The following is a 13097-nucleotide window of genomic DNA, read 5'->3' as shown; positions in this document are numbered from 1 at the left end:
ATTTAATCCAAGGAGTGTGATGGTATTGCTTTATGCTAGAGAATGTATATTGAGATAGTATGGTATATATTTGCTCTTGAGGATTGTAAACCTAGTGTTACTCTTATAGAGATAGATTTGACACTAAACACTACTTTGATGTCTTTCTCTATCAATAGGTTATTGGATGCTTGGTTTATGCATGCATTAAATCTCAAATATAAGTAGGTTTATGGATAGCCATGGCACTAAGAATTAGCAAGTAGTGAAAGATACATTTGGTTATCTGAGTGATACTTTACACCTTGGGTTCTTTTATTCCAAGTGTAACGTGCCCACCTATTGGCTGTCCAAGCACGTTTCAGCGGTCCATCGAGAAATGAATCTAAGTATCACTGCCTAGCACTCCCATGGAATGTTCTAGGGTTTATTGCCTAGGGTTTCCCGAGTTCGCCTCGCAACGAAAGAACTCACTAGGATCGACCTGAAATTTGGGTTACTAGTTGTCAAGGTCTCCTAACAACATTCTAGCATCGAGTTTTGGACATCCTACTTTATGCAGAGATACCCAATCTGAAGTAGACCCATGCCACACTTGGTTCAAAGAGAATGGGAAACGAGAGGGATGCGTCGCTCAACCTCTCTGCCCGTAGGCCATAATCCCATTTCAGTCCCCTAAAACAACATGAATCGGGTTTTAACTTAACAATACCTAAAGTCGAATGGCAATAAATCCTTATGAGAAGCCTCCCAGCTCTCTGGGACCACCCTATCGTAGGATAGACTCATCGGGAATTCTGCCCATCCGCTTCCCTTGATAGCATTAGTTTTCTAATTAGGTTCTACCACATTTATGTACAACATTTAAAATCATCTTCATTGATTAAGCCTTTTAGGGAATAGGGTTCGTTCGTATAATTTACAGCATAGACACGAAAACAAAACAAGCAGTCCTTTTAACAAACAAGTTCCTTAACTTATCTTCAAGTTAATCTTTGTCTCCTACCCATACAGGAGAATGATGTATCCCCTCTATCCAATAGAAGTAACTGGTCCAAATCACATGGCACCAAAATTTCCATACTTTATCTAGAATAGGATCTTCCAATGCCCTAGACATTGGGCTCATGGCAGTCTACAATTCCATTCCGGTCTAGGCAAGGGGTATCCAGAGCTCCATTGACCCTAAGCGACCCCCGAGGGGTTCACTATAGATATTGTATAGTATCATGTGACTGTAAGGGAGGGGTTTTTTGGAAGGGGACACTTAAGTGTATACATTAGAGGTAGACTCCTCTTAATTTCCTATATTGAACTTAAATTTAAGGAGGGGATAGAGGGAAAAAAGAAGGGGGAGGGATGCATTTGATCACCTCTCTCCATAGATTGGTTTCTCCATGGCATACAAGAGACGTTGACAAGTAAGGTTAAAACCCTAAATCCTCACATAGTAGGGTTATTGAATTAATCATAGTGTGGGAGGGGGGGAGTTGGCACTCTCCCATGGTTTTGGTAGAGAGATTCATCTCCCCTTCTTCCAAAGAGAGATTGGTGTAGTCACTTTAAGTATAAAGGGGTTCAATTTCCCTACTCTCTCTCCTCATGTGTTAAGGGGGCACGGGCACTCAAAAACATTGCCACACATACTTCAATGGTATCCAAGTGCCACTACATAAATCACTTTGTGATATGACCATTTTGATACTTTTAATTGCTTAGAATAATTCCAACTTTTAAAAAGAAAGTTAGTATATGTTCTATGAAGACTTACATTTAAGAAAGGGGATACATAAAAAGGCATACATGTATATATCTTATAAGCTTAAATAGGGGGATACATTAGTCTTACAAGCTTCATAAATAGGGGTTTTTTTTAGAAGTCCTTGCATGCAGGTGACATGTTTTCTTTACTATGAGTGAACCCCCCGTGAAGCAACCTAGGAGTGAGACACAACTTCCGTGGTTGGCCTTTTCACCACTCAACCTTCAGCCCATGAATCGAGTAGTGCCCTCTCGGGGTAATCTGCAGTGCGATCTTGGAGATGATCCACCCATGCAAAATATCCTTCATTAATTAATCTATCTAGGAATCAAGCACGATCAAGGCAATCAGCCCAATATCATCTTTCAGTGAAACATTCCTTTATTTCCCATGGCTACTTGTCATTACTGACCCTTGCCATGCATTTACCATAAATCACAAGCACTTGGAACAATCATCCAAAAAACAAATCAACAACTAGTTGAATGTAAAAGCATTTAGGATGTTGTTCGATCAACCAATAAAAAAAACCAATTGTATTCTTTCCAAACAATGCAAGAATAGTCGTGATAACATTCCCATCGCATATCTGCTCTCCCCCTTGGGATCAAAGAGCGATTCTATGTAAATTTTGCTTAACACTTGTATGCACAATTTTTAATATCATTCTTTTTACGATTATGCCATTCCTAACCCTTGACCAATTCTTCCTAGTAATTGCTCTATTGACAAATAAGCCATATGCAACTAGGTGAAATTAACTTCCCTTGATACATGCACTTTGCATGCTCCATCTTTCGAATATGTGAGATGAAATTTATCCTTTTCGATGACCTGTACTCATGCATCATAGTATGGGGCCTAACATATCTCATACGAGAATCAAAACAAGCATCTATCAATTTGGAAATACATTACTTATGACTAGTACCGCAATTGGATTGACAGTGATGCTTTCGCCCAAAGCTTCGTTGCTGGTTGTAGGATTGCCATCCGCACGTGACATTCTTCGCTTGGAGGCCATCATCCGCAAACAGACTCAAGAGATTAAGAAGGCGGAATAGATTCAAAATGGGAGAGCGTAAGAGAAGATGGCTAAGTCGAGGATCGAGATAGAGGGAATTGAGCTAGCTCTCTCCCTTGCAGCCTCTCGGGGTAACTCTCTCTCTCTCTCTCTCTCTCTCTCTCTCTCTCTCTCTCTCTCTCTCTCTCTCTCTCTCTCTCTCAAGCTCTCAAGCTCTCTCTCACAATCTCTTGGAGGGGTATTCTTCTCTCTACCTCTCTCTTGCAGCCTCTCGGGGTCTCCTTGTGCTCCCTTGTGTCTCCCCATGCCTCATATTTATAATGAATTAGAGAAGAGGGGATGAGGTTGAGAATAAGAGTTCGTGGTGGAGGGACTCTTGGAAAACTCAGTGATCTGATGCCTAACTCATAAATCTGATAGTTCCATTGGCTCCAAAAGGGGGGTAAAATGCCAAGCCACTTGGTTAGAAAGCTTTCAGATCACTCTTTCTTTCTCTCCCTATTCAAAGTGCTGTCTATTGCCTGTAGACTGCGATTGCGGCAAGCGTGATTTCGCTAATCACTCTCTTTATTTTTTTCTTTTTATAAAATCTCCAAAACTAACTAAAACATCACTTGTCTTTTCTTTTAAATGACATCCAGGTTCTAGAAATCTCCATATCTTTTTTGGATAATATCTAAAATATCTAGAATATGCTAGTTTTCTCCAAAATCTAACATTTTTGGACCATCCAAACTATACACATTAATGCTAGTGATTAATATGGCTCATAAGTCTCGTTCACGTGAAGGGTGGCTATGATCCTTGTCAATCCGAGAAAAATATCAAATTTATGACTCTCATTTTTTAAATATATTAATAAAAATTGTTAGCTATTAATGTTAGTTAGTTTTTACCTTAGTTAGTCTTTAGTTAGGAATCTTACTAACTTATTAATTGACTAACTAACTTTCGAACTAACCAACTAATTTTGAATTGAGTGGAGATATTACACCAAGGGAGCATATTCACTACAACAAAATCAGAGCAGAGATGTGGTGTCATATGGAATATCATCCACTACATGAAAACTCTAAGTATGATATTCTTTAGGACAACTTCAAGATGCATACCCCAAGCACCAAGCAATTGTTGGCAACACATATTTCACTATTTGATGTGATACTTGACATATTGGATTGTTTTATCTAAATGGAAATCATTGGTGATAGATTTAAATGCTTGTTTTGGATACTGAACGGGTTCCTTGTTATGATACTTATGTATATGCAAGTGGTTTTTATTTCATGCTTGGTAACTCTTGCATATCGTGGTCAAGCAAGAAGCAAGCCATTATGCCCACTTTTAGTTGTGAAGTTGAGTAGAGTGCATCATTTTAGCTACAATTAATTGTTTGGCTTGGATGTCTTTTGGCTAATTAGGATATTGGATAGTCATTTGCCACCACTGTTTTCACTAACAATCAAATTGCATTGGCAGTTCCATGCTCATACAAAGAACATTGAGGTGCACTATCAATATGTTGTGGATAGACTCTCTACCAACTAAAAAGTTCATGGGACTTAGAGAATTAATGTTGGAACTTTATTTTTTAGCCATGCCAAATGCAAAAATAATTCCAAAATAGATTCTGGTATTTTTTTGCTCCAGCCTTAGTATTCTCTATCTATTTTTATCATTTTAGTCTCTGGTTGCCATTTTTATGACAATTACTATTTTACAGCTGCTAATTTTGGCCACTTATAAAAATGATAGTTTTGATAGCTTTATTAACATTTTGAAATTTAATACCTATTTTCAATATTGGCTATTATTATGACTGCTATATTTAATCATTTACTAAAATCGATTAAGAATGTTAAACCATAACCTATGTAGAAACATGGTTAGATAAGTAAGCATTATAGAGTGAAAAAAATGAGGAGTTCCACATTCACGTTCTTCTAAAATTTTCAATGTTCTTCTAATGCACTTTTATCATTACAAATATTACATATTACTTTGTGTCGAGATTCCTAAGAAATAAAGAGTTTATGTCCTCTATAATGTCAAACTTGCATGAACGTATGAGAGTGAAGATTGTTAATATCTAAAACTTTATTGTAGTATTATAGATGCAGGTTTTTAACTATCCCATTCAATGTAACACAAATTGATAACTATGCATATCACATTTAGGTACATGATGATACAAATGCTTCGCATGTTCCAATGTGGACTATTTTCACAACAATAGAGCGATTCTTATTGTAGCATGAATCTATCTAGATTGGATTGATGTACAGACACTCAAGCAACTCTACCTACTAAATTCTACCATAGAAGATTACGTTGTGGCATGCGATGGCAGATAAAATGTTGATGCCAACTATGTTAGGAAACATATTATTCTCCCACCTCATTCTACCGAGGTCCTGGGGCACATGTAGCTATGCTAAGATGCAATGGCATAAGCAAGCTTTCTTAGGCCCTAGATCCATTTAACTATATTAGGACACGATGACAAATGTTCATTGTAGGTTAAACAATAATCTACTTAGAAGCACACCATTATAGGCTAAACAATAACCTTCTCAGAGACATGGTGAGATATGTAAGCATTATAAAGCATTATCATGATTAGTTATACATTCAAAGTAAAATTTCAACGATCTTTTAATGCACTTTGGTAATTACCATTATGATATAAGAGTTTGAGTTGAGTTTCTTAAATTTTTAAAAATCTTGCCCTCTTTGAGATTTTAAATGCTCCTTCTTTGGAGTAGGTGACAATGGCTTCAAAACCTTAATCCTTTGAATTTGGTACAACTATGGTGGTGGTTTCGTTCCTTCCCTTTAAATGTTTTCCCTCTGCATTTATTATTAGTTTTCCCACTAAACATTTTCGTTGCATGCTGTTAACATTCTACCCATGCCAAGTGTAGCAATAGCTTTTTCTAAATAAAATATTTCTCAATTTTAATTCTATTTTTTATAAATCTTTGTTTATGGTTTTTCTCTAGTTTGACATTCCTTAGAATTCAAGAGAGAATTGTGATGGCTTGTTATTCAATACTGTTAACAAAAAATGATGGTACAATCTCTAGCACATGCACATGTGCAATGCACTTATATGTGTAGAGAGAGAGAGAGAGAGAGAGAGAGAGAGAGAGAGAGAGAGAGAGAGAGAGAGAGAGAGAGAGAGAGAGATGAAACTTGACAAGGTGAGTATTAAGTGAAATGCCATTAATTCTTTATACTAATGCAATGATTAAAAATATTCAAATTATCTTTTAAATTGAGATAATATTTATAATATCATATCGATGAGAGCATGGGCCACACTTAGTTTCTTAAGGGCAACCTTGAACAAGATGATGACCTCACCTTTTGCTAATAGGTCATATAGTTTAAAACACAACGGGCCTTGTGGATAAGTCATTCACCATGCTACTTCAAAGGGTGGCTAGATAGAAATTGCATACTAATAGCCTCATAGATTTTAGGAATGTAGAGAGACTCATGCTTGGTGTGGTAGCAATTGATGCAGTGGTTCAACTTCAAGGGTGCAATATTGAGTGATAGAGGGTAGGTAGAAACTTTTGGCATGTAATTAGGCCTATTATGCCCGATAAGGCTTTTCTTAAGAAGCCTAATAAAACATCACCACGTCATTGCAAAACATTCATTACAATTTACTTTAGGTTTCTTTGAGCGTGGCATTGTCCATGTGTAAAATAGCTACAGAGACATTCTCATTTTACTTTAATACATATCATCAAGAACAAACTCGATAGGAAAACAAAGAGCTACATAGAGTTTGGTCATGCCTACATGTGTTAATGGTGCGTTATGCTGATGTGATAGCCACCCGCGTGGGGCCAACATTGGTTAGATGATTGATGATTTGGTGGCAACACTCCCACTTAGGTGTTCTTCAAGACTCACCCTTAATGGCATAGCCATGGCGATGTGGATATTCCCATACCATTTTCTTATTTCTCTCCTCTAGTGCGATATCCTTTCTTATTGGAGTTCAATAACTCTAAATGTTATTCCTAGTGTGTGATAGAACCAATGGCCATCCATGGCACCTCCACACATGAGTGGCTTGGCCATTGGCAACCATTACACTAGTGTGACCAAATCCATAGTCATGAACGAGCTTTTGGCTCTCAATGGTCCAGCGACAACTCAATCTAAAGAAGAGCTATGGAATTGAATGCTATATATTATTTTGTTAAAGGATGCAATATGATATGTTGGTTTTATATTTTAGATAGTTAAAAATTGCACACTTACGTTGAGAGTGCGAGAAAATACGAAGCAATGTACTTGGCAAACATACATGACTCGTTAGGTTTTAGTTTTTTGGGGGGGGGGGGGGGGGGGCTCCTCATGTGAACCGGTGGGAGTTGCTGTTGGGAATCTTTGGGAAATCATATCATATGTATGTTTTTCCCCAATTAATGTGATGTAACTTAAGCCAAATTTAGATCGAAGTAGAGATATAGATAAGCTGGTGGGGACCTTGGATGGACAGCGTGGAAGCTCGGATGTGATGGGCCCTGGAGACGCATGTACATGCGTGCGGGATGCATGGCCACAGCTCATCAATGATCACATCAATACATGCGTATGTATGTATGCATGCGTGCATTTGTTTCCCGTTAAATGCGCAACAGCCCATAATTCGAAAGAAAAGCTGGATTGCATAAACTTTTCGCGTCCGCCGTAAATGTTGGTTGGTTGGGCGGGAGACATCAGCACACTGTGTAGCATCAAGCGAGAGTCTTAAAAATTGAAAATCAGGCAGTTTCCCAAAAAAAAAAAAAAAGGCAAAAAGAAAAAAGGGGCGGGGCAAAATCAAAATTATGTCCCCCTAAATAAAGAATGTTGAAAGCATGCTCTTTACCTCTCCGTGATACCTTGGGATAGGCTCACCCTTGCTCACATAGGGCCTTTTCACACGAGGTCACTCGCAATGACGCGTGCTCGTTCACATCTGTCTGATCTTCATTATACACAGTGTTCACGAAAAACATTTTTCGAAGCTGATAAAAAAAACCTTCGACTTAGTCCGTTCGCAGGGTTTTTCTTTGATTTAGTAGGTCTTTTGGTCCTCTTTTAACTAAAGTGACCATGCATTCTTGAATAAATAAAACTTCCCTTGAGAAATTTTAAGGTTTTCTTTTTCAAATTTAACAATGCACTCCATAGCAAACATTCTTAAATAAAACTTCCCTTGAGAAATTTTAAGGTTTTCTTTTTCAAATTTAACAATGCACTCCACGGCAAACCTTGGTTTTTCATTAACATCGATTGCACACGCCACATGAAATAGTGACACACTGGTGCCGAGCCATTGACACACATGTGGCCCCTTCATTGAGTGAGGTTTGAAGAAGAAGGAATAGCCTTGATCATTATGAGATCCCTTCCAACCGTTGTTATAGTTAGCACACCTTGTCTTCCAATTTCAAAAAGTTTCTAGGACACACACACACACACACACACACACACACACACACACACACACACACACACACACACACACACACACACACACACACACATTGATTGCTTGCTTTTTCTAGCCCACCTTTTGTGAACCCACCTTGAGAGAATGTTTCCATGACCAACATCCTTGCATGGCCACAATTACTTAAATCTTCAAAAAAATGAACTCATGTTTCAAAGCATGCTTGCAAGAGCTTCCAGCCAATGAAATCAGGTATCCACAAAAACCTCTTACCTAAAAAGCATGGAGAACACAAGGTCATCTTTGGCACCCATGGAGACTCCCGTTAAGACCATTGATAACACCATTTTTGAAGAATGCCAATTTTTACATGTATGACATTCCTTGAGTTGTTCAAGTTGAGGGAACTAATCACCATTGCCCTTTAAATGAGTTATCAAGTTCACTGTACATGTCGCTCATTTTTGGATAGGCCCACCAGTTATGCTTTTGTCTTTGGTCCTACCTTTAGACCTCCACTCTAGGAACTTGATTTGCCATAGCAAATCAAATATCCCTTTGCACAAAAGTAGAGCCTCAATACATATCTTGACCTCTTTTTGCATTCTCATGGAGTCCATGGGTGCAGGGAAGGTCCAAAAGAGGTGCACTTAAATTCCATAGTTGCTCGTTACATGAATGCCATGCAAACTTAGGAGGGCGCACTGCAAATTTAGGTGTCATTGGCTTGACCCGGTGGGGGTAGTGTCCCGGGATCGATTGAGCAATGCAGAGGGGTAGGGGGTTAGTGTGGTCGAGGGCGATGCTCGAGTGGTCCATGGGAACGACTCTTACATATTGCCATGGGATTGGACCCATCATCATGACTTGGATGAGCACTAAGAAAAGGCTTCTCTCCATGCATGTGGTGTGTGCACAAAATAAATCCAATACTAAATTCAAATAAAGACAATAATAGAAAATGGGGGAGAATAAAAATAACAGCAAAAGGTAGATATTAGGGTTTGGCCATCTGTGTGAGAGCTACTGACTGCTGTTCTGTGTGTGAATTTTCTTTCTCCATCACTTCTGGCATCTGCTTTCCGTCTCTCTCTCTCTCTTTCTCTGGTTATTGTCTCTGTGTGTGTGCCTTCTCGGCTCTCTCGCTTTTTCTCGAGTTCCGGTTTCCGCCATTGCTGATCTTCTACCCCTCTCTTCAATGGCCCCTTCCACCTTCATTTCCCCACCCTCTCCCTCCCGCATCTGCCACCTTCTTCCTCCCCGGCCATGGCTCCCTGATCGAATCCTATCTCCTTTGCGATCACCTTAGCTTGCTCCCTATCCCGTTCCAATCCTGCAAATCTTCTGCATTGCTTGCCATTGCCATCTCTTCGACATTGATCGATTTCCGAAATTTTATCAAAATCAGCCCTACGCGATCCAATTGCTGTTGAAATCTCACTGTTAATTATTTGACAATTCACTCCTGACTAGTCGAATCGTCTCATTGCACCAAATTTTTGTGAGCACTGCGGTGTAAAGCGACAGCAGAAGGCAAGGAAAAATGCTGGAAGCGGAGAGTTGTGCGCAAGGCATTTCGCTGCCATGCGGCATTGATGAGAATGGCGAGGAGGAGCTTTCCTTACTCCCTCGACATACCAAGGTTATTGTGACGGGAAACAACAGGACCAGCTCGCTCCTCGTAGGACTCCATGGAGTTGTCAAGAAAGCAGTCGGACTTGGAGGCTGGCATTGGCTGGTAATCCTCCTGATCTCCATCACAATCATTTTTCTGTTCATGATCAATCCTTTCTTTTACTGGCATCCATACCTGTTATGTTTAAACCGAGTGCTTGTTCTTTTACTGGCATCCATACCTGTTATGCTTAAACCGAGTGCTTGTTGCATTTTCCTGCGATGTGGTTGATATTACACTGGTTTCCATTTATGGGATTCTTCTTTGAATAATCAATCCTATTTCTTCATGACATCTTTACGTTGTTACAATCAAGTGTGTTGGATTCTTCTGCAGTTGTCCTAATGGCGTCACATTATCTGTTAATCTCAACGGCTTTGTTTTTTGGATCTATCATCCCGCATTGTAGACGCCTTTTGTTCCACAAGCATTGACTATCTATAAAGATCGGACCTTCTTTTTCGAGTTTTTCCTTCAATATCAAAGTTTAAATTGCCGTTAAATCCTGATAATTATGCGGATTTAACAGGTTCTCACCAATGGGCGTGAAGTTAAACTCCAACGAAACGCCCTTAGTGTCCTGGAAGCTCCCACAGGTCTTGAAGAAGATGAAGACGAGTCTGAAGACAGGAGATCGACCATTGGTGAGTAATTATTTTGCTCATTAATTAATTATTCCGGCATAGGGGGAATGGTTTGAAAAATTTTTGTCTACTATGAAGGGTTTATCGCTTTTAATTATATCGTTATGTAAAATTTCCTGAGCCTTCTAAGAGGTTTTCTGAAGTTCTCTCTCACTTCCCTCCTGTGATTAATACTGTGTCGAGATGCTTAGCCTGGTTTTTCCGCTGGATCAGATGTGTAGTTGCCCTCATTGTTCCTTTGTTTTTGCAGACAATCCCTCAACACCCTTCAGAGAAAAGGGGCGTATTCAGAAATCCAATGCTTTTCTAAATGTAAGTGGCAATGCTCTTATACGCCAATAGTTTAAGCTGTAGTTAATCTAATGCACATTAGATTTTCCAGATTGAATGCTGCGCAGTCCCTGGTAATTCGCTTATGCACCAAGTAGTTACACTACTAGATTTGCTAGATTGAATACTGTAGAGGTTCAAAAAATTTTCCAGGGGAGTCGATCTTTTGTGTTCTCTAAGTAGTTGTCTGATTGGATGTGTTGGTGAATGCAGAAAGTGGATTTTAGCAAACTAGATGAAGCTGCTTTGCATAGATATTGGCGACATTTTAATCTGGTAAGGCTTTGTCGCTGTGCATTTCTTTTTCTGTATATGCAAGTTCATGCATGGCTCGGATCAGTCTTTTAAGGTTTGTCCCTCGGCTTTACAGGCTGAAGTCTGCCCCAATCCATCAAGAGAACAGCTCATTGATGCAGTCGAAAGACACTTCATGTCTCAGGTGAGCCCTACAGCAGCTGCTGTTCAAGCTTAAAGTGAATGGGTAGCATTGAGGAAAGCCGCTTGACTGATGCAACTTCATTCCGCATCACGTGTATTATGCATTGTTACGAGCAAGATTACTGCTTCAAACAATCTGTTAATTAATGGCCGGCCAATTTTTGTTTCTGCCGTTTTGGAAGCAGTGTTATCCTCCTTCAGAGATCATCAGGTCTGGGACTAGTATTACTTCCTTTTGTAGTGGCCTTTTGATGGGGTTAGCTGCTCAATTCCTATTACCTTCGACTCTGGAATCTCGATAGGCATTTGTGCATGGAAACGGGAGCTACAAGCTTTGTGCTTTCTAACGTAGGTTTCATATTAGTCTGGGTTTTTTAAATACGTGTTTGTTTCTCCCACCACTGCTCTGACAGTTCTGAACAGCTTGTAAGTGTGATACGATAAAAAAAAGGCCGAGACATTTGCCTTCCACGTTGGGCGCATATCTGCTTGTTCGTCTTAACGACAATCCCGTATGTTGTACGTTTTATGTCTGTCGCCTCTGTGATTGGGTCATAGGATTAAACGACAATCCCGTATGTTGTACGTTTTATCGTTCGACAATGCTCAGGACTCTGTTATGTCTCTTCCTTTTTAGGGTTCTCATGTAGAAATCCGGAAGCCTAATGCACCATTTATGTTACACTGCAGAGAGATTTAAAATGTTAAATATTACAATTATCATTAGGACATGATAGCGTTTGTTATCTAACATTTCGGAATTGTTAATCTTGGCATGCCCAGGTTGCATTTTCTTACTGATCTGATATACTGGCTCTGTCATACTTTCCTTGATCTTAGATGAATTGTAAATCTCGGCACACTTGCGATCCACAGGTTTAATTTACATATTTGTTTTATTTGCTGCAGCAATTGGACGAGTTGAAGGTCATCAATAGTTTTGTGCAAGCTGCAAAGCGCCTGAAGACAGTATGTGGATGAGGCTTGTGATTGATATCTAGATAGGGCTGTAATGGAGATCTCAAGCTTTAGTGACAACACCTGGTTACTGAAGTCAGTTTCCATGTAAATTGCTGACGACACGAAAATAACTTGACGTAGGGTAGGGAGTTAGTGAGTTCTTGTCAGGCTGTAGGGGGTTTGCATCGGCTTACAGTGCGATTGCTGGTAGGTGCCATTCCTTGGCAGCACATGTGTGATTCCCAAACACGGGAGCCTTATGTTCAATACTCAGGTGTAAATAGGTTTGGGGGTCTAGCAGTTGTGAATGTGCAACAGTTGCTATGCTGTAGTGGCTTAGTTGCTGCCAGTTTGGAGGCATTTGCACATTGAACTGTTTGTAATATTGTCAGGACTGACTGCTAATACTGACACAAATTCAAGAGTTTTTAACAGTGAGTTCTTTACTCTTCCTACCGATGAGTTTTGAACTTGATGCTTGCTCATTCACCCGTAATGGCTTCTTTCTCATCTGCAAGGGATGAAATATTCTCCTACTACTGCCCTTCCATAATTCCATTGCTGGGTCATTCTCACTTATGATGCCCTTGTTGGCTGTAGTGCTGGATATATTGGTAAGGAACGTGCAAGATGATTGCGAAACTACTCCAGTCAAGTGCTACGAAGTGCTGTCAGTGGTTTTCCATTGGTTTGTTGCTGTCTGACACAGATTTCATTCAGCTAGTCTTCAAGAGTCTCGGGAACTCCTCCAAAGTTTTTGGGTTTCGTTAGAGAGGAGTTGCTTGCATGTGGCGCCTTTGTTGTGTGAGAGTTGTGAGAAAAAG

General features: G+C 39.7%; 1 protein-coding gene across 1 annotated transcript; it reads left to right on the top strand.

Moving 5' to 3' along the window:
* The first annotated feature begins 9226 nt into the window (after nucleotides 1-9226).
* On the top strand, nucleotides 9227-12809 carry LOC148029195 (uncharacterized). The gene is made up of 6 exons (XM_087687945.1): nucleotides 9227-9964; nucleotides 10431-10545; nucleotides 10796-10857; nucleotides 11089-11151; nucleotides 11246-11314; nucleotides 12223-12809. Exons 1-6 carry the CDS (start codon nucleotides 9770-9772, stop codon nucleotides 12292-12294), a joined length of 576 nt encoding a protein of 191 aa, XP_087544071.1. The 5' UTR covers nucleotides 9227-9769; the 3' UTR covers nucleotides 12295-12809.
* Nucleotides 12810-13097: the final 288 nt, after the last annotated feature.

The sequence above is a fragment of the Lygodium microphyllum genome, chromosome 11, assembly GCF_053477565.2.
Source record: "Lygodium microphyllum isolate KBCC chromosome 11, Lygodium_microphyllum_v1.1.10, whole genome shotgun sequence".
Classification (NCBI taxonomy): Eukaryota; Viridiplantae; Streptophyta; class Polypodiopsida; order Schizaeales; family Lygodiaceae; genus Lygodium; species Lygodium microphyllum.
Note: the sequence above shows the minus strand (reverse complement) of the source record. Positions and strands in the feature narration are given on the sequence as shown.

Bases quoted from the DNA above. Each gene is read 5' to 3' on its own strand.
- LOC148029195 (XM_087687945.1), top strand. From the start codon at position 9,770: ATGCTGGAAGCGGAGAGTTGTGCGCAAGGCATTTCGCTGCCATGCGGC. The intron at 10,858-11,088 runs GTAAGTGGCAAT...TGGTGAATGCAG, and splicing joins AATCCAATGCTTTTCTAAAT to AAAGTGGATTTTAGCAAACT. The intron at 11,315-12,222 runs GTGAGCCCTACA...TATTTGCTGCAG, and splicing joins AAAGACACTTCATGTCTCAG to CAATTGGACGAGTTGAAGGT.